We start from the raw sequence: 25,724 nt of genomic DNA, 5'->3' as shown, positions 1-25,724 counted from the left end.
ATTTAAGACTATGCTACATCTCAAATTAAGTTTTGTATATGGTATAAGGTGGAAGTCAAGGTTGTTTAGTTTGTTTTTCCACATGGTGTTCCAGAACCAGTTGGAAAGATTTCTCTTTCCCCAACTGAATTACTTTGGTACTTGGTTTGGTTCTACTTCTGGGCTTTTTATTCTTTTCCATTTTATCTATTTGCCATTAGGCCCAAACCACATTGATTTCATTGCCACTTTATATAGTATAGTTAAGTCTAGGTAGTGTACATACTTTGTACATACACTAAGTCTAGTTAGTCTATGTACTCCAACTTCATTCTTCTTTTTTAAGATTGTTTGGACTACTGTAAGTCCTCAGCCTTTTTATAAAATTTTTGAAATCAGTTTTTCTATTCCTTTAAAATGTTTGCCAGGATTGACAGGAATTGCATTGAATCTAAAGATCAATTGGAGGGCTTCCCTGGTGGCGCAGTGGTTTAGAATCTGCCTGCTATTGCAGGGGACACAGGTTCAAGCCCTGGTCCAGGAAGATCCCACATGCTGCAGAGCAACTAAGCCCGTGCACTACAACTACTGAGCCTGCGCTCTAGAGCTTGCAAGCCACAACTACTGAGCCCACGTTCCACAACTACTGAAACCCGTGTGCCTAGAGCCCATGCTCTGCAACAAGAGAAGCCATTGCAATGAGAAGCCTGCGCACCGCAATGAAGAGTGGCCCCCACTCGCGGCAAGTAGAGAAAGCCCACAAGCAGCAGCAAAGACCCAATGCAATCAAAAATAAATAAATAAATAAATATATTAAAAAAATAAACATCAATTGGAGAGAACCAACATTTTAATATAGAGTCTTCCAATCCATACATGCTCCTATTTATTTAACTCTTTATGTTCTCTAAGCAACATTTTGTAATTTTCACAGTAGAAATCTTCCATGTCTTCTGTTAAACTTATTATATTTTTTTTACATAATTATAAATGGAAAAACTTAAGCTTCATTTTCCAGGTGTTCATTGCTAACATGTAGAAATAGAATTGATTTTTGTACACTGACTTTGTGCTCTGTATCTTTGCTAAATAGTTCTAATAACTGTTTTGCAGCTTCCTTAGGATTTTCTATGTTCATGATCATATCATCAGCAGATCATCAATTTTACTTTCTCCTTTCCAACATTTATGCATCTTTTTTTTTAGTGCTTTGTTGAATAGAAGTTGTGAGTGGGCGCATTCTTGCCTTGTTCCTAATCTTAGAAAAAGTGTTCAATACTGAGTATGATATTTGTAGGTTTTTCATAGGAAGGAGTTCCTTTCTATCCTAGTTTGCTAAGTTTTTATTTTATCATAAATGGGTGTGTTCTTCGTAGAACCATTAATATGATCTTCTTTAGTATGTACCTATCTATCCACCTATCTATCTATCAATCCACCCAACCAGGAGTCTTTTATTGGTCATTTATATGTCAAGTACCAATATTAGCAAAAAAAACCCCAACAAAGGTCAATGTTTCCATCTAACAGAGCCTGTACTCTCCTAGCTTGCCTCTTCCCATAGCGATTCTTTCCCAACTCTGTAGAGCCACAATCACAGTTTAAGACAAATCTTATTCTAAAGCACGGCTCCAGCAACAAGCTGGTATCTTCAAGATTCTTCAGTTCAGACACTGCCAGGAAAACTTTGGGGCAACCAGGTCCTGAGGCTGTTGTGTTCCATCACTGTCATGATCCCAGAGTCCTCACTCACCAGAAAGCTCAATCTTCAGCTGGCACAGCTGAGAAATGACAGGTACAATGGGAACTGTCTTTTCCTGAAATGCTGTAGATCAGTTACAGCAAACAGAACAGTGATCATCAAGGAAAACTGTCACTTTGGAATCCTTTTTGACCAGAGCAGTTATGTAGAAGCAGCTGCATCTTCGATTAGGACCATCTTTTATTCTTTTAAAAACAATAATTGATTTTCAAATATTGAAAAAACTGCATTCTTGGGATAAATCCTACTTGGACATGATGTATTGTCTCTTTTACAACTGCTGAATTAGATTTGCTAATCTTCTGCCGAGGATTTTTGATTCTATGTTCATGAAATACATTGGTCAGCAATGTTCTTATAATTCTTTTATTGTATTTTGGTATCCAGTTAGGGTGGTATCAGTGTTACGGATTAAATGAGTTGGGATATATACATATATACATATAAACATATATATACATCAATCTATATATATTTAAATCCAGTCTGATATTCTGTACCTTTTCGTTGGTGTCTTTATTGCACTTAAACTTAATGTAATCATTATACAGTTGGGTCTACATTTTGCTACTTGTTTTCCATCTGTCTCATTTGTTTTTTAGTCCTCTGATCTTCCTTTCCTGTTTTCTTTTGATTAAACATTTTTTAGTATAGCACTTCAATTCTTCTGTTGTTTTTTATGTATTTTGGGGGTTATGTATTATTTTTCTTTGTATTTTTTATTAGTTACTCTGGGGCATTACAATATGCCTTTTTAACCCATCACAGTTCATTTAGAGTTAATACAATACTACTTTACATAAATATAAGAATCTTACAATGTTACTGTCCATTTCCTCTGTCCTTTGTGCTATACTGTTATACATATACATGTTATAAAACCCACAGTAAGTGTTATAAGTTTTGCTTTAAACACTCACATCTATTCAAGAAGTTACAAGCAAAAAATATACACAGTTGACCCTTGAACAACATGCATTTGAACTGTGCTGGTCTACTTATACACAGATTTTTTTTCAATAAATATACAGTCAACCCTCCATATTCATGGGTTTCACATCTGTGGATCAAGATTTCCATCCATGGTTGGTTGACTCTGTGGAGAGAAAACCCTCGGATACGGAGGACCAACTGTTTTCATTGTACTATACCATTTTATATAAGGGACTTGAGCATAAAATCTGTGTGATTTTAGTATAAGTGGGGCCTCCTGGAACCAATCCTCCACAGATACTGATGGACAACTATAGTCTTTTATATCTTATCACATATCTACCATTCCCAGTATTCTTCAAATAGATGTAAATTTGTACTTGATATCATTTCCCTTCAGCTCAAAGAATTTTTTTTTAGCATTTCTTCTATGCAGGTCTGTTGGTGACAAATATTGTTTTTATCTGATAATATCTTTATTTTACCTTCATTTTGAAGGATAAGTGTCTACATATAGAATTCTGGGTTGAGGTTTTTTTCCTTTTAGCACCTTAAAATGTCATTCTACTGTCTTCTGACCTCCATGGTTTCTGATGAGAAGTCAGCTTTCATTTGAATAGTTTCCCCTACAGGTAAAGCATCAATTTTCTCTGGCTGCTTTGAAGATTTTCACTTCATTTTAAATTTTTATCAGTTTGACTATGGCATGTATATGTACATGTGCATAGACAAACACATATTTTTTATCTCGACTGGAGTTTGCTGAGCTTCTTGGATCTGTACTTTATGTTTTTCAGCAAAAGTGAGAAATTTAGGAGCCATTATTTCTTAAAATACATATATTTTTTCATTCCCATTCTCTTCTATTTCTAGGACTCACTTACATATATTAGACCACTTGATATTGTCCCAAAAGTCACTAAGGCTCTGTATTTTATTTTTTCAATTAGATCATTTCTATTATTCTATCTTCAAGTTCTTTTCTTGCGCTATAAAGCCCACACAGTAAATATTTTCATTCTACGTATTGTACTTTTCAAATACAGAATTCCCATTGCGTCTTTTTCTCTTCTGAGATTCCCCATGTGTCCTTTCATTATGACCATTTTTTTTCCCTTTAAGTTCTTGAACATATTTATAGTGGATGCTTTAAAGTCTTTGTCTGCTAATTCTAAAATCTAGGTCATCTTGGGGTCAATTTCAATTGACTCTCTCTCAACGAGTCATATTTTGTTTCTTTGCTTGTTTGGTATTATTTTATTGCATCTTGTACATTGTAGATGATATGACATCGAGACTCTAAATTCTGCTTTCTTACTCTTAACAGTGTTGTTTTGTTCTAGCAGGCATTTAACTTGAATAAACTCAGACTCTAAAATCTGTCTCCCCAGTGATGCACAGCAGCTGAAATCACTGTTCAATTCTTTCAGCATCCCAGCTGTTGCTTCTTGCCAGGCTTCATGGAGAATCCCTAATCCATGTGCAGTTAAGGGATCCATCAAGGATTCTGGCAGTTTATAACCAGATTTTGGGGCTACCCTCTTTTTAGGATTTTCCCTTTACTTGCCAGCAATTCTGGTAATCCCAAGCTCTTAACCCAGCTCTTCAAACAAGTAAAACTGGAGCTTTCTCGTTGAGTTCTAGCTGTACTACATCATATGGACTGCCCTTGGATAAAACAATATAAATGCAAACTTTGCACATTGTAGTTCCCTTCTTTCAAGGGTCACCTCCCCTCCAATTTCTGCCTAGTATGGTTGCTTTCCAGTGCCTTCAAGAAGTTACTTTTAATATTTTGCCCAGAGTTTAAAATTGTTATCTATGGAAGGTTCAGTTCAACACAATCTACTGTAACATGTAAGTCCATCTACTGAGTTTTTATTTCAACAATTATATATTTTTTGTTTCTAAACATTTTAATCATCCTAGTTTAAAATTTGCCTGGTCATTTTGGGTAGTCTCATTACTTGCTAATTTTTGTGATTCAACTTTTTATTTAAGTATTCTGTTCAATTATTTCATATTGTATCTCAGATAATTCCATTTTGTAAAGTCTTTGGGATCTAAATCCATTGATTACTATGTGTTCTAACTTTCACTCATGGTAGTTTGTTTCCTTTTATGCTTGTTTATCTAGATTTTGGATATTCGGTTGATCTTAGCCTGTGAAAAAGTAGGGGCCTAAACAGAGGATGCTTCCTCCAAAGATGTACATTTAATTTCACTACTAGCCAAGGGATCCATACCAACTAGAGATCATTTCAGCTCCCTTCCCAGCTTAAATGTAGTCTCAAGTTTAACTTCCTTACCTTGCCTATAGCCCAAGGCTTAGTCTATCAAGCACAACATGGATATCAGTATTTATATTCAGGGTAATCTGCCTTTCATCTGTGCTTACTGATTATGGATCTGGTTTTGGCTATTTTTGTTTCACCTCTTGAGATTTAACTTCCTCCAAGTCCAAGGATGCAATAAAAAATATGATTTATGCAGGCTCAAGTTGCTTTTGACTGATAGAGTCTGAGAGATTCTTGTCTGCCATATGCGGGGAGCCCTTCATGTCACTATTACAAGGCTGTATTATAGCTTCCTCATTTCTGTCTTTACTTTTTTGGCTGACTTTTACAAGCAGGAAAGAATTGTATTTAAAATTCATGTTTTTCATACTTATAGCAAGTACTAACAACTTCAATCTTCTTTTAAAATGTACTTATACTTTTAAAGTAAATGAATTAATAGAACTTTGAATATCTACTATGATTCAAAGGGTGTTTATTAAATGGTTAACTTTTACTTAACCTGACACATCACTTCACCCCCCACAACAATAAAAATCATTGTACTTGGTGCTATCATCAGCATGACTACAAACCCAAATAGGTGCAATAAAATAGCTTATCAGACCCAGAATATTGTTATATTCATTTTCCTTTATCAAGGAAAATAAAACGTATTTTAAAGTTCTCTCAGAAAACTCCCAGATTTTTATGAATACATCATCAGAATGGACCCCACAGGAATACTGTTAACCGTTTCCTCCAACACTAAAGCTATTCCAACTTTATAACCTTAACTCAGTCTATAGCTTGGAACAGAATAAAATTAACTCTTACAGGAATAGATGGAATGTCCTTGGCTGAATTAGCATGATAATTCACACTAATTAGAAAGATCAAGCGATACTAGGAATCTTTATAAAGGAAAATATATAAGGGGGGGAAAAGCACTAGAAGGGGATTTGATTATTTACAGAAACAGCTATCACAAAAGTATGTTTGACTTTAGTATTATGCAAATATAAACATGGTGTGAAATTTGTCTATAAAGATGAAATCTCTTACAAGCAGCAAATTTATAATTCAATTACTATTTAATGAGTAACTATACTAATCCACGAACTCACTGAGTAACAATCTAAGGGTCACACAGCTGGTAAAGTAGCAGAACCAAGATTCAAACCCTGGTTTGTCTCATTTCAAAGTCTTCAAATGCAAAAAATAAATTAAAAAAATTTTTAATTAAGGTTTCAACCTAGATAGAGAAATGATGATGCCACTAATTTTATAATGTACACAGAGGAGGAGCAAATTTGAAAGGGATGATGATTAGCCTAATGAAACCAGGAAGAGCATTTATCCAATTCATTTGTTTTCCCAGTTCCAAGATAGCATCTGCCTTATAGAACCAAAGAGAAGGCAGAGAAAACTATACTTATTGAGAATTTAATTCAAGATAAGTAATCTCTAAATCCTTTAAAAACATTTTAGGTAGTATTTGATGCATACTAAAGAATACATGTATAATGATCAAGTTATGAAGCATAATAAGAAAATAAACACCCATAAACTCACCACACAATTTAAGAACTAGATCATTACCAATATGGATGGGTACACCTGTATGCTCCTTCTCTATTACGTCTGCTTTCCCGAGAAGGCAACCATTAAACAAAATTTTGTATTTATCATTTCCCTGTTTTTCTGCCCTTAAAAATCTTATCATATACATACAGAATCCCAAATTAAAGTTTCTTTTGCTTGTTCTTAAGCTTTATAAAGATAATATGTTATATGTAGTTTTCTACAAATTGGTTCTTTCACCCAGTATATTTTTAAGATTCATCCATCCACTCTATTGGTATTGGACATTTGTTGTTTATTATTCATTTTAGATTAATTTAGGCCATGTATATTTTCACAGTTACTCATTATATTTTTTTCCTGTCAAGGTTTAAAGAAATTAGAAAAGAGATATATCACACAATCCAATACCCAAAATACCAAGTACCAAAAAGTCAACATCTCAACATCACTTAAAAACCATACGACTTTCACATGTAACTTGCCAAGATGACTTTTTGCACCACCATTTGTGACCCTGCAGTTTAACCACATTGAAAAATAAAAGTTTACTAACAATTGTGGAGATCCTCTACTAAAATACTTTTGCATTATTTAACCATTAATTTGGTCTTATATCACTTTGCCAAAATAAACTCAGTGAAGTTGCTATATATTTAAGATGTCAATCTCAACTTTAAAGTTATGTATTTATTGCCAAAATTACTGCAGACACTCCTAATATAACATGTGTCTGTTAATATGTTAAGAAAACAGTTGTCCAAAAGGTCCCCATTTAACAGTTTTTTTTGGGTTCCCTACTATCTACAGCAGAACAGGAGCATAGTTTAGAAAGTATCACTACTTGTTAAGCAAACACACATGAGTTTCCATTGTATTCCTATTTGGCAGGGACTTTGTTACACTTTCCTCACAGCTTTGTATAAGTGCTAACTGGGTTATTTTTCTAGTGCAAGAGTAGTGAGGCAAGTCTTTTAGCTTCATTTTGGGGAAAGGAAAACCTCTTTAATAATCCATACCTTTTAAGGGTATAAGTGAAACATATATTTATTGATACCTATGTGTAGGACACGTTATTAGGTGCTGAGTTCCCTAATCTGGAAAGTAGAGATAACAGCAGCGCCTACCTCCCAAGGTCCTTTTCAGGATTCAATGAGAAAATATAGGGAAATTGCTAAACACAGTACCCAAATCATAATTAAACATTCAACAAATGTACGTTATTATTTCTGCAAATCTTTCCACTTTCATGTCAGTTCCTATTTGATACAGATGTCCCTCCTCCCACCCTGTGTTACTTTGCATTTGCTCAAACCTGAATGTAACGGAGAAATAAGTTACTCTAGAAGCACGCAAGAGAGGGTACCTAAATCAGCCTGGGGACAAGAGGCAGCCAGAGAATTTCATGTGTTATATATTATCCCCACCCCCACCCCAAAGAAAAAGTTCTTTACAGAGCTTAAAAAAAAAAAAGTCTCTTTTTGGCAGTGATAAGCAAGAAAACTGAAGCCCGGAGGTAATTAAGCGATTAGCTCAACGTTGGATAGCTCTTTACAGAATTGGCTATGCTTCCTCATTTGAGAGCTGGAGTTCAGGTCTCTTGGGACCCGGTCCATGAGTACTGCCACAAGTTTATATGAGCTCACGACACTAATCTAGGCATTAAATGGCTTTATCAAATTATACGGCGTGATGCAGTCTACCCTGTCCTATTCTCGGTATGTTAACCATATTTGAAATTATTTCAAGCAATACATCACTAAATATAACTCACAGCCTATAAAATCTGTCAGAAGCCTTGTGGAATCAGAATTAAAGTGGAGAAATACTACCGGATAAGTAAGGCTGGAAGGGAAGCAGACGTAGGTTGAGGGAACCAAGCACTAGGAACTGTCGGAGGAAAAGATAAAGAAAAAGTACAAAAAGTAGGAAAAGAGAAAAGGTTATTGGGCTACATAATATCTATTCTTCTTGCTCACAGAGGGGCCCAAACACAGCAACACCCGGGGAGGAGATACTTACGGCATTTCGAAATTCAGGGACGCACCCGTGTCGCTGGATAAAACCACTGAGCAACCTCTTACGAAAACAGAGAACCTTCGGAGAGAAACACTGAAGCCTGAAAAGCGCGGGCGAACGGTCACTCGACGCTGTGCCACACTCCACGCGGCCCGCCGGAAACACTCCCCCAGCTACAAGGGATCCCAGTGTATGCCGGGAAGGGGGGAGGAGAGTCTACGCCTAGGACCGCTCTCTGTCCCTGCCAGGGCAACGCAGGACACTCTCTCACGACTCTGACCAGAAGGCCCCCGATAGATGAGAGGCAGAGCCATCTCCGTTAGCTCTGGAGTAACTCTCCCTAGGTTTCTAGCCGGACCATTTGGGTAGGTACTCCGTATCTTGTTTCCGGTAGCGGAGAGGTGCAGTTGCCATGGTAATTAAAAGAAGGCCAAGGACCTTCCGGCCGCTGTGAGAGGGTTGCAGAATCCGTGAGGAGAATTGGCTGCGCTTCCTCGTTTGTGATCTGCAGTTAGGTAGCAAGCAGCTCGCTGTCTGTCTCTTCGCCCGCTCCGTTCGTCACTGTTCGGCTTCCCTTTCGCCACCTGCATCTTTTATCTCTCTGTCATACGTACACTTGCTCCATGTCTGTACTTAAAAATGTAAATATAAATGCAGTTTTATTCCCAGAGGAATACAAAAAAAATAGATGTTGCCGGAGATCAGCTGTGAAGGTATTTTACTATGTAGGGACGGTGACTGGATGGCTGTTTTCCCTTGGCCCTTTAGAAGCCTTAGGTGCTTGTAAACAGTTTATTTTTCTTGCTATTGTGCGACTGCTTATTTATGGAGCGGTTCGCTGCAATGTACTCTCTAGGCCCTTGTCTTGGTCTTGGGCTGGAGTTTTAGATGCAGGAGGTTTCCAAGCCTGAGGGGCGCAATTATATATTTAATTATATATTTAAGCTTCAGTTTAGTCTCTCGTTACAGAGAGGGAAAAAATAGCATTCTGGAACATTTCAGCCATGGGATTTCCACGTGAGGGAGTCACCTTATTTGGAAAGAGCATTTGAGGACACTCTTAAAAAAATATTTACATTTTTAAGTTGCTGGCTGCAAAACGAACGTTCATTCTCCCTTCCTTATTGGAACAGTTTTCTTTCACATTTGTGAGGAGATGTGTGCATGCATATGTGTTTAAAACTGTGATGCTTAATTATAGCGATACCAATTTGCAGTAACCAGACTGTGACACCACATCCCTTCGGGGTCCTTCTAAACGTGGTGTAAGATGAAAGTGTCAGGCAGGCGGTCTGTGTATTATAAATAGGGTACTTCATCCATGATAAGCGATTATTATCTTTCTTTCCCAAGTGTAAAAGACCTATATAATTCAAGAAGGTGCAAATGATTTAGGCCTCCTGAGTAAGAATCCAATGAGTCCTGAAGGGGACCCTACCTGTGTCGTCTTATTGTTAAACTTGAAATATTCAGTTTATTAGGTTGGAATGTATTTTTGGAAATCAGAGCTGGGTAAAATAATGTTGGAAGCTGTTAGACCTCCAGCACAATTTAGGGCCTCATAGTAACTGTTGTACAAGAAGCCTTCATTCACATTAAAAAACGAAGAAACTGTTATCGAAATTTGCTGCCTTTTGCTACTTACTAGTAGCTGGATGACTCTCTGTCTCTCAATTTCCTTATCTGTAAAATGGGCAAAAAATATCTGACCACTGTAGTAGGTATAAATCAAGATGTATGACAGTTTTTTAAGCTCTTATGAGCAGAGGTGCTATATAAACCCCCCAAATTATTATTATTAACATTATTATTGGTAGTAATGGAACACAGTAAAACCTCAGGATAATGCTATAAATGACTGGATTTTTTAAATTCAGTCATTTAAAATGTGGGGCTGAATTACTGAGATGTTAGTGAAATGACCTGGTTGACGCTGCTGTGGAGATGGATGCCAACTGCCAATCACATTATAGTCAAATTCTCATTATGGTGGCGATTCACTCTATCTACAGTTTATTTAGCACTTATTATGTGCCAGGCACTGTTCTATATGCTTCACATGTGTTAATTTACTTAATCCTCATTACAATCCTATGAAGAGTCTCAACTGACTGTCCTCTAATTTTGAGAAAATAGATGAATGCTTTTCCTTTGCCCTGTGATTCATCTTTTGTATTTATGTTACACCTTTGTTTTGGCTTTGTTCTTTTGGCTCTCTTATATATATATTTAGAAAGCAACTGCCAAAGGCTTATTCTAACTTCACATATGATAATATAACTGTATGCATATTACAATGTACATCTTTTTTCCACATATAAAAACCTTGATGTCTTGATTCCCCCTCGCCCCAGTTTGAAAGGTAAAGTGACACTTGAATTTTAGGATTAACACTGACTAAAATAAAATTTTAAATTATTTTCTAATAGAATGGCCATCAGTCCAGGAAGTGATGCAGCTTTCTCCAGTCAGAAATCAACGCTTTCAGAGAGTCCTCGATCAAAGAAATTTCCACTAACTGAAGAGGAGATATTTTATATGAATTGTAGAGCTGCCTACTTAACTGTTTTCAAAAGCAGCTTAGATAACATTATTTCTAAAGATCAACTTTGCTTAGGTAATTTTTTTTAACTTAAGTAGCTTGCCTTATTTGTTGAAAGTTAATAGATCAGAAAGACTGCAATTAGAATTACATTGTTGAATCATTCCAATTTCTTAGTTAAGCTTGAGCAGTGGAACTACCTTATGCTATTGTGCCATTTTATATAGCTACATAGTCTAAGAGGTTCAAAATAAAACTTTCAGTGTTCAGATAGACTAGAATAGTATTTTTAAAGCTTCCATCAATTACTTGCTTAAAATTATTTTTAAAATTCTTATCTTGGTACTTTAAGATTCATAAATTCTTATGTTGGTACTTTAAGATTTATAATGATAGAATTAAAACACTTCTGGCAACTGAATTACTAGTCTGAATTTGACCTACACTGGGGAAAATGTAAAGGGAATATATATATATATATGGTTGAATGATTATAAAAGAGTAGTATTAGAAAATAAGTGAAACTTTAAAAGAAAATTAAGAATTCTGGGTTTTGTCCTGTTCTTTAGGGGTGAGGGCTCGAGAGAGTTGATCTTTTTTTGCTTCTTTCCATTATATTTTTTTATTTTATTTTTTTATTGAGGTAGAGTTGAATTACAATGTTGTGTTTATTACTGCTGTACAGCTAAGTGACTCAGTTATATATATACATTCTTTTTCATATTCTTTTCCATTATGGTTTATCACAGGATGTTGAATATAGTTCCCTGCCCTATACAGTAGGACCTTGTTGTCTATCTATTCTATATATACCAGTTTGCAACTGCTAATCTCAAACTCCCAATCCAACCCTCTCCCACCCTCCTCCCCCTTAGCAAGCACCAGTCTATTCTCTATGTCTGTGATTCTGTTTCTGTTTCATAAGTAGGTTCATTTGTATCATATTTTAGATTCATATAATGATATATAAGTGATATAATATGATATTTGTCTTTCTCATTTAGTATGATAATCTCTAGTTGCATCCATGTTACTGCAAATGGCATTATTTTGTTCTTTTTATGGTTGAGTAGTATTCCATTGTTTATATGTACCACATCTTCTTTATCCATTCATCTTTCGATGGACATTTAGGTTGCTTCATATCTTGGCTGCTGTGAATAGTGCTGCTATGAACATAGGCGTGCATGTATCTTTTTGAATTATAGTTTTTGTCTAGATATATGCCCAGAAGTGGGATTACTGGATCACATGGTAATTCTATTTTTAGTTTTCTTTTTTTTTTTTTTTGGCTGTACGTGGGCCTCTCACTGTTGTGGCCTCTCCCGTTGCAGAGCCCAGGCTCCAGACGCACAGGCTCAGTGGCCATGGCTCACTCGCCCAGCCGCTCCGCGGCATGTGGGATCTTCCCAGACCGGGGCACGAACCCGGGTCCCCTGCATCGGCAGGCGGACTCTCAACCACTGCACCACCAGGGAAGCCCAGTTTTCTTTTTTTAAAATAAATTTATTTATTTTATTTATTTATTTTTGTCTGCGTTGGGTCTTTGTTGCTGCACACAGGCTTTGTCTGGTTGCAGTGAGTGGGAGCTACTCTTTGTTGCACTGTGCGTGCATCTCATTGCAGTGGCTTCTCTTGTTGCGGAGTATGGGCTCTAGGTGTGCAGGCTTCAGTAGTTGTGGCACGTGGGCTCAGTAGTTGTGGCTTGCAGGCTCTAGAGCACAGGCCCAGTAGTTAGGCGCACGGGCTTAGCTGCTCTGTGGCATGTGGGATCTTCCCGGACCAGGGCTTGAACCCATGTTTTGTGCATTGGCAGGTTGATTCTTAACCACTGCACCACCAGGGAAGCCCTATTTTTAGTTCTCTGAGGAACCTCCATACTGTTTTCCACAGTGGCTGCACAAACTTTACACTGCCACCAACAGTGTAGGAGGGTTCCCTTTTCTCCACACCCTCTCCAACATTTATTATTTGTTTAATGATGGCCATTCTGACCAGCCTGAGGTGGTACCTCATTGTAGTTTTGATTTGAAATTCTCTAATAATTAGTGATGTGAAGCATCTTTTCATGTGCCTATTGGCCATTTGTATTTCTTCTTTGTAGAAATGTCTCTTTAGGTCTTCTTCCCATTTCTCAATTGGGTGGTTTGTTTTGTTTTGTTTTGTTTTGCGGTACGTGGGCCTCTCACTGTTGTGGTCTCTCCCGTTGCGGAGCACAGGCTCTGGACGCGCAGGCTCAGCGGCCATGGCTCACGGCCCAGCCGATCAGTGGCATGTGGGATCTTCCTGGACCGGGTCATGAACCTGTGTCCCCTGCATCGGCAGGCGGACTCTCAACCACTGCGCCACCAGGGAAGCCTGGGTGGTTTGTTTTTTCGTTGTTGAGTTGTATGAGCTGTTTGTATATTTTGGAAATTAAGCCCTTGTCAGTCGCATCATTTGCAAATATTTTCTCCTATTCTGTGAGTTGTCTTTTCATTTTGTTTGTGGTTTCCTTTGCTGTGCAAAAGCTTGTAAATTTGATTAGGTCCCATTTGTTTATTTTTGTTTTTATTTCTATTGCCTTGGGAAACTGACCTAAGGAAACATTGGTACAATTTATGTCAGAGAATGTTTTGCCTGTGTTCTCTTCTAGGAGTTTTATGGAGTCATGTCTTATGTTTAAATCTTTAAGCCATTTTGAGTTTATTTTTGTGTATGGTGAGAGGGTGTGTTAACTTCATTGATTTACATGCAGCTGTCCAACTTTCCCAACACCACTTGCTGAAGAGACTATCTTTTTCCTATTGTGTATTCTTGCCTCCTTTGCCAAAGATTCATTGACCATAGGTGTGTGGGTTTATTTTTGGGCTCTCCATTCTGTTCCATTGGTCCATATGTCTGTTTCTGTACCAGTACCACACTGTTTTGATTACCGTAGCTTTGTATTCTGTCTGAGGTCTGGGATGGCTATGTCTCCTGCTTTGTTTGTTTTCTTCAGCATTGCTTTGGCAATTCTGGGTCTTTTATGGTTCCATATGAATTTTAGGATTATTTTTTCTAGTTCTGTGGAAAAGATCATGGGAATTTGATAGGGATCACATTAAATCTGTAGATTGCTTTGGGTAGTATAGCCATTTTAACAATATTAATTCTTGCAATCTGAGAGCATGGGATATCTTCCATTTCTTTGAATCATCTTCAATTTCCTTCATTAATGCTTTATACTTATCACATATAAATATTTCACCTCCTTGGTGAGGTTTATTCCTAATATTTTATTTTTTGAGTTGTGATTTTAAAAGGTATTGTTTTTTACATTCCCTTTCTGATATTTCATTGTTGGTGTAAAGAAATGCAACCAGTTTCTGTATGTTAAACTTGTAGCCTGCTATCTTGCTGAATTTGTTTATCAGTTCTAGTAGTTTTTGTGTGGAGTCTTTAGGATGTTCTATCTATAGTGTCATATCATCTGCGTATAATGACAATTTTACCTCTTCCCTTCCAACTTGGATACCTTTTGTTTCTTTTTCTTGTCTGATTGCTGTGGCTAGGACTCCCAATACTATGTTGAGAGAAATGGTGAGAGTGGGCATCCTTGTCTTGTTCCAGATTTTAGCAGAAAGCCTTTTAATTTTTCACCATTGAGTATTATATTGGCTGTGGGTTTGTCATATATAGCTTTTACTATTTTGAGATATGTTCCCTCTATACCCACTTTGGTAAGAGTTTTTATCATGAATGGATGTTGGATTTTGTCAAGTGCTTTTTTTGCATCTATTGAGATGATGATGTGGTTTTTGAGTTTTCTTTTGTTTATGTGGTGTATCATAAACAAAATTGATTGATTTGCATATGTTGAGCCATCCTTGTGAACTTGGGATGAATCCCACTTGGTTGTGGTGTATGATCTTTTTTATGCATTGTTGGATTTGGTTTGCTAATATTTAGTTGAGAATTTTTGCATCTATATTCATCAAGGTATTGGCCTGCAATTTTCTTATTTCATGGTGTCTTTGTCTGGTTTTGGTATCAGGGTGATGGTGGCTTCATTGAATGACCTTGGGAGTGTTCCCTCCTCTTCAACATTTTGAAAGAGTTTGAGAAGGATCAGTATAAGTTCTTCTTTGTATGTTTGGTAGAATTTGCCTGTGAAACCATCTGGTCCTGGACTTTTGTTGGTAGGGAGTTTTTAAATTACAGATTCTATTTCAGTTCTAGTGATCCATCTGTTCAAATTATCTATTTCTTCTTGATTTAATTTTGGTGGGCTGTATGTTTCTAGAAACTTGTCCATTTCTTCTAGGTTGTCAAATTTGTTGGCATATGATTTTTCATACTATTCCCGTGTGGTATTTTTGTTTTTCTGTGGCATCAGTTCTTATGTCTCCTTTTTCATATCTTACTTTGTTTATTTGTGTTCTCTCTTCTTGGTGAGCCTGACCAGAGTTTTGTCAGTCTTGTTTATCCTTTCAAAAACCAGCTTTTAGTTTGATCGACTTTTTCTATTGTTTTTTTTTTAAGCTCTGTTTTATTTATTTCCTGTCTGATCTTTCTTCCTTCCTTCCTTCTGCTGACTTTAGGTTTTGTTTGTTCTTTTTCTAATCCTTTTAAGTGGTAGTTTAGGTTGTTTATTTGAGATTTTTCTTTTTTTTTGAGGAAGGCCTGTATCGCTATGAACTTTACTCTAATAACTGCTTTTTCTGCATCCCCTAGATTTTGTATGGTTGTGTTTTCCATTATATTTTAAACCTTCTGGTGCCAATATCCCCCAAACCAGTGAATTTGGTCCTTACTAGGTGTGTCAAATGACTTAGAGGTCTTTAGTCTTAAGAAAGTGGGAAACAACAATACCAGATAATACTATACTCATGTCAGTTTCATCAAGGCTAATAACTTTATGAGTAGAAAAACTGAGTTTTTTTGCCAACTTTAGAAGCAGTTTCCTGAAATAAAAAATCTGACATATTCTTGCAACAGTGTCTTGGATTTGTATGCAATAAGATATCTATTTGAGGAAACCCATTTTGGGAAATATAAAAATTGAAAAGATTAAAATTTATATTTTATTATAAACTATAATTTTAGTTTTTTCTCTCTATTCTTTTGGATATTGGTTGAGATCATGAATCTACTAAGTGTAAAAGTTTAACATGCTTTCTGCTACTATGGCATTTAGTTTAAATCAATGAGTATGTATTACTAAGGTGTTATCAGTCGTATAGAATTATCTGGGAAGACAATAATGCAGTGTTCATCTCTTCAACTTTTGATTTTATGGTGGAATATTCTTTGTAAAATTGTAATGATTGATTTCAGATAATCTAGATTTTAAAAAACTGGTTGTGTGAACCAGTGATTCTCTTTCTTAAACTTTTATGCCTTTCGTCTATAACCTTCTGCCACTTATGCACATACATGTGCTTTGACATTCCATTTTGAAATAGGATAAAGCAGTACTTTAGCTTATTTGGAAATGGAAAGTCAAAGAGAACTTTAGAATTCCTTTTTTTCCCAGCTTACAAATAATACAGGTATTATAAACTCATGTCAAAGCTTAAAGTAAACCCTGGCAGAAGATCAGTATTTTGGTGTAAACCTTTAAACATCTACAGTTACATTGTGTTTTCACTGTTATTGGACTTAATAATGGGCTCCAACTAATTCTAAAACTAAAGATTAAAGTTTGGTTAGTATTGTACCGATTTCTTAGATATGGGAATGTTTAGTTAATACCATGTTTTGGGGAAAATAATTTTATTCTGAGAAAGTTGTTCTTTTAGACAACAGTAATTTAAAAAATAGTTTAAAAAATTTTGTTATTGAAGATAGCAACAAGCATTTGAGCTGCCACTTGTGGGAAAGAGTTACATATCTATTTTTCCAGAGCTGGACAGAAAATACCATTTTTTTCACATGGACTTTTGACTTTAAATCACAACTTTATTTAGGTCCTACTTGTATTCCCAGATTTTAAAGGGAGGAGGCTGACTGGGCATGGAATCCTAAAACACATATGCCCTTTTTGTGATTATCTTGATAGATGAATTAAGGAATTGTCCACTTATACACTAGGCAGAGTACTTATCTTTTATTCCTGGGCAACATGGTAATTAGGGCTTTTGTCTACTTCCAAAATAAACATGTGGAAATTTAAAAAGCCATGTTATCTCCACTGTTACAAATTTCCACAAAGGTTTTCTAGGTGAATGGAAGATGGCAATTGCTATAGCTGTAACTTTTGGTAACTCTGAGAGTCACCTCTAGTTGATGATCTTGTTTCTGTTTCTTTGCCAAAGTTTATGTTATCTAGGTACAATGCACTGGCATAATGTGGAAGATGGGAACATTCATCTTAGTCAGTTAACTTCTAATATGTTATTAACCATAAATCTTGACCACCAGTAGCAACTTTACACTTAAGGTGTGGACTTACTATTTAGATTATAAAACTTCTTAGGAACCAAGAAGCTTATATCTTTAAAAATAAAAAATCACCTCATATTATTCTTGTGTACAATGAATGTTCAATATAATGGACTCACAAGTGTCTGCATTTTATTGCCTTGATCTGGTTTCTATTTCCTTGAGGATATTTCTTTAGTTAAATTGTTTTTTATATATTATTCCTTATTACATTAAATTGTAGAATATCTAGATTATCAGTTTTTAATGGTGATTGACAATGCATAGATCTTGTGAAATCTCACCTAAGATAGTTGGAAATATCCAATATAAAGTTTTATAATAGAAGTTTGTAGTATAATTCAGGACAGTTACACCTTTTAAAATTCTGTTAATTTTGTCTGTGGTGCTTAGGAAACTTACTATTGGATCATTTTAGATAGTGTTAAGATATTAAAGCCTTAATATGAAGAGATTAGTCTATTTGCAAATTACCAAGTTACTCCTATTCAACTGTACAGAATATCTACAATTGTTTAAAACCATTATATTTTAGTGTGATATGACCTGCAAATATACAAAGCCTTTCTCACATTGTAATTCTTTGCTTCTCATAGTTATAAGGGCATAGCTTTTAAAATAGGAATGTCTTATAAATAACTGGTTATAGGACTATTTTTAAATGTTCTGGTTAAAAATGAAAAGTAATTTGAGCATTTCATCTCTATAATAGAGTTCTCTCAAAGTTTGTTGACATTCTTGATTTTTAGCAGGGCTGTAACTGCAAGTAGGATACATTTTGTGCATGTATTTGACATTTGGGACATGATTCATGTTCTTGAAACTAATAGCTGGCAGTGATGAACATTTTAAATATCATGACTTGTTGTCAGTGATATTCTCAAACTAATGATTTACTCATTTCATTAAGATATTTGTTGAGCCAGAAAAAGTAATAATTTATGCTTTTTTTTATTCCTATGTCCTCAAAACAATTAAGTGAATGGTTGTTATTAGATCTTTTTTTTTCTCCAGGCACTCTTATGAAGTAACTCAGATATTGTCAGTTAATTAAACTATGTAAGTTGAGAACCAACTATCAGAATAGGAAAAATCTATTTAATTCTGGCATTTTAATATATTTGAGAATCTTTAGCTGGTAACATATATGTATATTGTCATTTTTGAAAGTTAGGCATACATTGATAGCACTAGATTATCAACATCAAAGGTAATGTATTGGTATGTGTGTACTTTTGTATAATATTGTAATACATAATGATTTTTTTAAAAATGCACTTAAATACCAATTCCAAATGTTACTGTAACAAATAATACTTGTTTTATTGGGCAGCTCTTCAGCATGCAGGAAGAAATCCATCCCAAAAGACCATTAATAAGTATTGGACTCCTCAAACTGCCAAACTGAATTTTGATGATTTTTGTTTAATTTTAAGAAAGGAAAAACCTACTTCAAAAGCAGAATTGCTAAAATCATTTAAGCAATTAGATGTAAATGATGATGGCTCTATTTTACACACTGATCTTTATAAACTTCTAACAAAGGTAAGATCTGTGAAACAGTTTTGTAATATGCATGTTTTGCAGAACAACTTGGAATCTAGCTTTGGCTACCAAAGTCCACATCAGAAATAACTATTTCACTGGCAGGTGAAATGAATCACATATATGTTGTTTGTAAAGTACTTAAGGATCCTTCTGGATGAAAGGTGCTTTATAAATAAAAGATAAAGTATAAAATCGAGCCTGTGTTGTAATCCTCTTGTGCTCCTTTGCAATTCTTTCCTGCCAGAACTCTTTGTAAATCAGTGATAGGTTCATATGGGATAAGTAAAAGAGAACTAAAGTATAAATGAGATTCAGAAACCATTCTGTTTCTTGGTACAGCATGAGAAAGTATTGTTACTCTGAATTTAATAGTAGTTATTACTGAATCTATGATATATATTGTTGAAATTTAGTAAACTGAAATTCAGCACACTTTTATACAATTTAATTGTGAAAATTGTAAAATTTTATTTCATATAATAGGTTCATTTTTGCTTGACATAATACTCATTCTGAGATTTTTAATGAAATCATATATTCAAATTTACTTGTAGAAAAGATTAAAATTAATTTCCACTCTCCCCATGCATAACAAAGTGATAGACATGTTGCTTTAAAATAAATCTTTTTTTTCCAGAGAGGTGAGAAGATGACTCGAGAAGAGGTAAATGCCATAATAAATTTGGCTGACGTAAATGCTGATGGCAAATTTGACTACATCAAGGTACATAAGCTCATACTGATGTAAATTTGTTTACTGTATAGAAGTATTTTTAAACGCACACATCTTTTAAATATTGACAATGATATATTTATATATTAAGTACTAATTGTACTTGAAATTTAATCTCTCCAGTCCCACAATTGTAATCTGAATGACTACCTGAAAAATAATGTAACCAAGTTAAAATACATGCATGTGCTCACACATACACACACACACACACACACACACACACACACACACACACACTCCTCTTTGAATATGCCTCTTCTGGAGTGGAAGAATCATAAAAATTATTTAGAACAAACGCAAGTCTACACATGTCTTGTAAAAAATAATAATAAATCACCTTTCTTTGTGTAACATTTTATTTTCACTCAGGGTATGGCCTCCTTATTGAATCATGGCTGCATTTCACTAGGTCACTTGAGGGTGGTCAATCTGATTCAAGAAAATAAAATGAGTAACCTAGTTCAATAGGAAATATATTTCATCTATCAGTCTATCCCTTGCCTACTAATGTGCATTTTCTTTCTCCTCCCAAATGTATGATTGAATGTTTTACCCACTGGAGTACTTGTTTCCTATAGTTTTGTAAATTATATATGACAACCAATGAACAATGTCTCAAAACTACGCTAGAAAAATTGGAGGTTGACAGTAAACTGAGGCGTCAACAGTTTGGAAGCCACATGGAAGGGTCCCCTGAAAGGGACCCATCACCAGTACCAAAACCATCACCCAACATCATAAGAAAAACTGATCAGGAATCATTCTCAAATAAAGGTATTTACTTTTCTTGTTTAAGAATTAAGGATCATATTCAGATAAATTTTTCTTTCCATCTTAGCTTATCAGCGATAAACTTTTGTTAGCTACTGTTTCTAGACTCACTTAGCTATAAAAATCTATTGAAGTAAAATTTTATTATGGAACTTGACTTGGCTTTGCTCATTATATTTTATTAAAAGTAAAGTTTCAGGCTAAAAGATGACAGATTGAAATAAAGAATCTTATTAGTAGATCAGAAATTAGCAGCCATTGAAGTCTGATAAATATAAAACTTTTGAGTTTATTTCAATAGGAAGAACAAAGAGAATGAAATTAATACATAGTCCTTTCATACTACACTGTGTTCAGAAACAGACTTCTTATTGACAGCTTTTCATAATGTGAGACTGAATAACTATTACTTGTTACAGGAGACACCAGGAGTTCTTTACTGACAACAACTAGAGAGTTCAGAACATCTGTTTCTTTCACAATTACCATGGGCGCTAGTAGTAAGCAAAACTCAAAGTTAACTGAGCCAAACTCAATAAAGGTATAGTATTTTAAATGAATAGGTATGACTTTTTCTGAAAACAAATTTGACATTAAGTTTATTAATAACTTTTTGGTGTTTACAGAGAACAAGTAAAGTTTATGAAGTAATTCTTTGAGGTTTTCTGTGGATTGTAGCATTTCTACCTATAAGCCAGTTTTAATAAATTTAAAGTGAAAATGATGGATAAGAATATTACTAAATGGTCTTCAGTTTAAAAATGACTCTTCAGTTTTTGAACTTGATGAATAGATTATGCAATTATGTACTTTGCCAAGCAATTTTTTGGTTTTGTTTAACAAATACTTTTCATAGGTGTTTCTTATAAATAAATCATTCATTCAATATCAGTTCCTTTGAGAGAAAGACAACAAAGTCACTTTGCTAAGTCAATATTTGTAGAGTGTTAATATTGATCTTCCTTTGTTTTCCCTTTCTAGACTCAACCTTTACTAGTTTTCTTTCAACAGAAAATAATAGCTACAGACATATAAAACATCAACTGGAAACTGCTAGGATACATTAAAAATGTGTACCTAGGGGGAAAAATGTACCTAGGGGAAAAAAAAAATACTATAACTGCTGTTCGAAACTGAACTGATTTTTCTCAAGAGCTACATTTTTGTTTCAAATAACAACTCTGTATTTGATATTGAACTCTGAAGTCCCTTATATCTTTAAATTGCTAGACAGTGACATTTGTTCTATATTAAAATTTTAAAACATTATCTCCAAGGAATTTTGTTCAGACTGTTTAGGAATCTATACACCCTAAGCAATTTGGTGTGCATGTCCAACATGTTCACACACAATATTTAGTGTTCCAACAATATTATTTTCCACCAGTGGAAACTTTCTGTATTTTGCAACTAAATTAAATGCTAACTAATAAAATCAACTTAAATAATTGTTGCTTACCCGATTCAAAAGTGTAAATAAATATAATTTTATAAAATATAAATGAATATTAATATGGGTTATATTAAAGCCATAATAAAACTTTTTCTCTGTTTCATGCTCTTATTAATTGGGTACATACCAGTACAGTTCCTTTAATTTAGTTCAGCTCAACAAATATTCATTAAAAAGGTAACATATGCGAGCTATTTTGCTTAGTGTAATGGGCCCTGAATTAAAAAAATAAAAATTTTCATTTCATTATTAACAATATACCAAGTTAGTATAGCATTTCATTTATTCAACAAATATTTATTTATTTATTTAGGCCGCACCAAGCAGTGTGGCTTGTGGGATCTTAGTTCCCCGACCAGGGATTGAACTCGGGCCCTCAGCAGTGAAAACGTGAAGTCCTAACCACTGGACCACCAGGGAATTCCCACACCAACAAATATTTATTGAATGACTACTTTGTGCAAAGCACTGTTCTAAGGTGCTGATTAAAACCTTTGAATAGACAGACCTGTGTTTAACTTTTAGCTTTATCACTTAATAACTGTGTGACCTTTGGTAAGTTAGTCAGCAGCCCCTCTCAGTTTTAGTTTCCTTATCTATAAATTGGGAATAATTATATTTAGTGTGTTTTTGAAAGATTTAAATCATCTAACATATATAAATAATTTAGCACAATGCCAGGGACATAGTTTTACTTTAATAAATAATATTGTTATTAATATTATTATGGAACTAAGAAATTACTGTAGATCTTTATGTGGGAATAACATGATGAAAGTATAGTTTAAGAAAAGTTATTATACTGTTGTATATTGTATATGGAGACTTCAAATTAGGGAGACTATAGAGAGGCTGATAGAGTTATTCAGATATAAAGTAAGTACAGCTAGGCCAAGGGTAGTACCTGAACATAGTAAGGAAGGGACAACGCTAATAGACAACACCAAAATTAATCTGTAGGCCATAGTGATTGTATAACAAAAGACTAAAGTTTTGCATCTAAGACATCAAGAGCAAGGAAAGGTACTGATAATTAGGAATTAGGTAAAAGATAGTAGGAGAATTTAATGATTAAAAGAAGATGGTGTACTGTCAACTCATAAATTCTGTGACTTTCATATAAAATTTAACGTCTTTTAGAAATACTTCATAGCTTTCTTATTACTTATCTGACTTTTTATGTCCTTTTTCTGATCTTGATATTGCCCACTGTTTGTACTCGCTGATATTTCTTAGATGAGCTGAAATGATTTTTTTTTTAAATCTGTGATCCTTTTGCTATTCAGCAGGATTCGGTTCTTTGTTTGCATTTTACCTTGAAGTTATTTTTAAAAATTTCTTAAATTTTATATATTTCTTAAGTTTCACAACAACTCTAAGAAGTACTTGGTTAGGAATACAATTATTGTATAATTTGTTTTAATTGAGATTGATAGAATAAGTTACTAAAAGAATTATTAAATTAATTTTCTTCAAATACTTTAAATCTATTTTAAACAAGTTTGGGTACCTCAGTTTCATGTGGAGTGGAGAAGTATGGAATTGGGACAGAAAAGAAAGGTCTTTTCAGAAATTAGAAAATTATTGTAATGGGGTACACATAAACCAGATTTTAAATCATAAATCTACACAAATGGTAAAAGACCTGAATTATGGGAGGAAAGTATAATCTTCACAGGGATTATACATGTGTTACTTTCTGTATACCATATGTAGGTACTGTATCACTATTCTTTTTTTAATCCTGAATTTTCTCTATTTACTTAGGTTTCATAATGTACAAGGAGTGTCAGAAATTTTTCTTTGAGAGAAATATAGCTTCAGTTGCCAGTCATGACTAAAATTAGAGAAAGCCATGAGTTGTAAGCTCCAGAGATGCAATACTATATCCAGATTCCTAGTTAGAGTATGTCTACATATATTTTACATATATATGTGTTGTGTAACATATATATAATGCAACATATGTGTTATATGTGAATATGTTGTGTAACATGTAGGTTATATATGTCTATATATGTAAAACAATACAAATATAAACATTTTAGACTTGAGGTGGTTGTCTAACTTAATTTTTGTGAAGGCTCCAAATAGTAATTTTCTTATAAAAGTCTCTCATTTTCAAAATGTTGATCAATTCAAATTGTCAATTAGGTGAGCAATCTATATCAAATTTTCCCCTTATAAATCATCTATTTAACCTCCTGTTTTTAAGTATGTACAGTTTTTAAGTATGTACAGTTTATAATTCTTTAATAACAAAAAGTTCAGTACAGTCTGTTTACCTACTTAACAAAAAGTAAATAGCCTTCTAATAGCATGACATACGGTATCTTTATAGAAAACAACGTGATGATGATGATGATAATGATGACATAGAAGTTCCTCCTTTGACTAAGTCTATGGCAGATCTACTGCTTAATAATTCTACCTCACCTAAAACTTTAATAATACAGAATTGTGTGTCAAACAAATCATGTTCTCTACAGTGTTCCAAGAAAAATGTAACTTTACTGATATATTTAAGTTTTGAGAGCTAGAATTTTCAACTTTACTATTTTTAATTTATGCTTTTAAGCATTTCCTTATGCATTGTGAATGAAAATAAATAATATTTGTATATGACAAATGAATTAACAGTTTTTTCCTTTTATATGAATTTACTTGAATTGGTAGAATATAGCACCACCTTATGCCCTATATAAGAATTACAAGCTACTATTTTATTTCTGCTTTATATTGTCAAAAATTATATCATACATGGAATTTCTTACTCTATCATTCTAAGAATTTTTTAAAAACTCAACCTTCTTCCATTTTTCGCATAATACTCAAACTGTCAACTTAATCTATAATCCTTTCAAGTTGATTTATTTGAATGAGCCAGCCAATTTGTCAGTACTTTTTTCCTTTTAATTCATAACATTTTAGTCTTGGTCCTAGAGAAAAAGCTCTGTATGATTGAAAGTCTATTTGTTTTAAAGTAAATTTGGGGTTGAATAAGCATTGTGTGTTTAATAACTGTGACAGATCTTAAGAATTTGAATTCTTCCTTTCAAACAAGAGAGCTACAAATTCTCCTAGTGGTGTTATTTAATATTCAAAGTAAACTGATTATCACATTGAAGTTTGGTTGATATATATAATATATAGGTTTTCTTCTATTTAATAATAGCTGTTTTCTTACCATTTTCCAGCCTTATTAACCATGTGTTGTATTAGAGTGATTGTCTTTCAAAGAAACTTGTAAATTCCCTTCTACCTGTACCTTTTCTAAAATTGGAACTTAGGAAAGACGTCTAATAAAAATACTTAATTCGCTCCCCAGCTAAATTTTATAAAGCATCTCCTATCATCCAGAGATACCATAAGCACATGGAGAAACTCTTCCATTTTTGAGTTTCCCAAATGCCACAAGTACTTTTCACTATGTGTACCAGGCAAAATGCATTGTTTTTTAGTTTCATTTAAACATTTTTTAACCGGAGAGTAGGAGGCTGCTATACCCATGGTTCCAATACAAATTTAAGAAATTTTTTAGATACTAAAATCTACATTTTTTTAGTAAGAAAACCAAATAATTATGTTTATCTTAACACTTCAGTATATGTATAATTCTGAATGATAATGAGTTATCATACTTATGATAATTTTATAAACATGAAGTTTTAAAAATATTAGCTTTAGAAAAATCATGGCAGATATTTAAATGTGGG

At 34.1% G+C, this 25,724-nt stretch overlaps 2 protein-coding genes across 2 annotated transcripts in view; one reads left to right on the top strand and one right to left on the bottom strand.

Moving 5' to 3' along the window:
- The window catches only part of ITGB3BP (integrin subunit beta 3 binding protein), an 88,135-nt gene extending 79,457 nt beyond the window's left edge, over positions 1–8,678 (bottom strand). The window contains exon 1 of the mRNA XM_082653545.1: positions 8,557–8,678. Coding sequence (XP_082509671.1) covers positions 8,557–8,561 — 5 coding nt within the window. The 5' untranslated portion in view covers positions 8,562–8,678. The remainder of the gene's footprint in view (positions 1–8,556) is intronic.
- A 2,305-nt stretch (positions 8,679–10,983) lies between these two features.
- EFCAB7 (EF-hand calcium binding domain 7) overlaps positions 10,984–25,724 on the top strand; it is a gene marked incomplete at its 5' end in the record, with an annotated part of 48,354 nt that continues 33,613 nt past the window's right edge. The window contains 5 exons of the mRNA XM_082673780.1: positions 10,984–11,170; positions 18,834–19,045; positions 19,686–19,772; positions 20,363–20,558; positions 20,975–21,096. Of these exons, the coding sequence (XP_082529906.1) occupies positions 10,984–11,170; positions 18,834–19,045; positions 19,686–19,772; positions 20,363–20,558; positions 20,975–21,096 (804 nt within the window). The remainder of the gene's footprint in view (positions 11,171–18,833; positions 19,046–19,685; positions 19,773–20,362; positions 20,559–20,974; positions 21,097–25,724) is intronic.

Source organism: Grampus griseus (assembly GCF_964374135.1).
Source record: "Grampus griseus genome assembly, chromosome: 1".
Classification (NCBI taxonomy): Eukaryota; Metazoa; Chordata; class Mammalia; order Artiodactyla; family Delphinidae; genus Grampus; species Grampus griseus.
The sequence above is the reverse complement of the archived record's forward strand: the minus strand, read 5'-3'. Positions and strand labels throughout refer to the sequence as shown.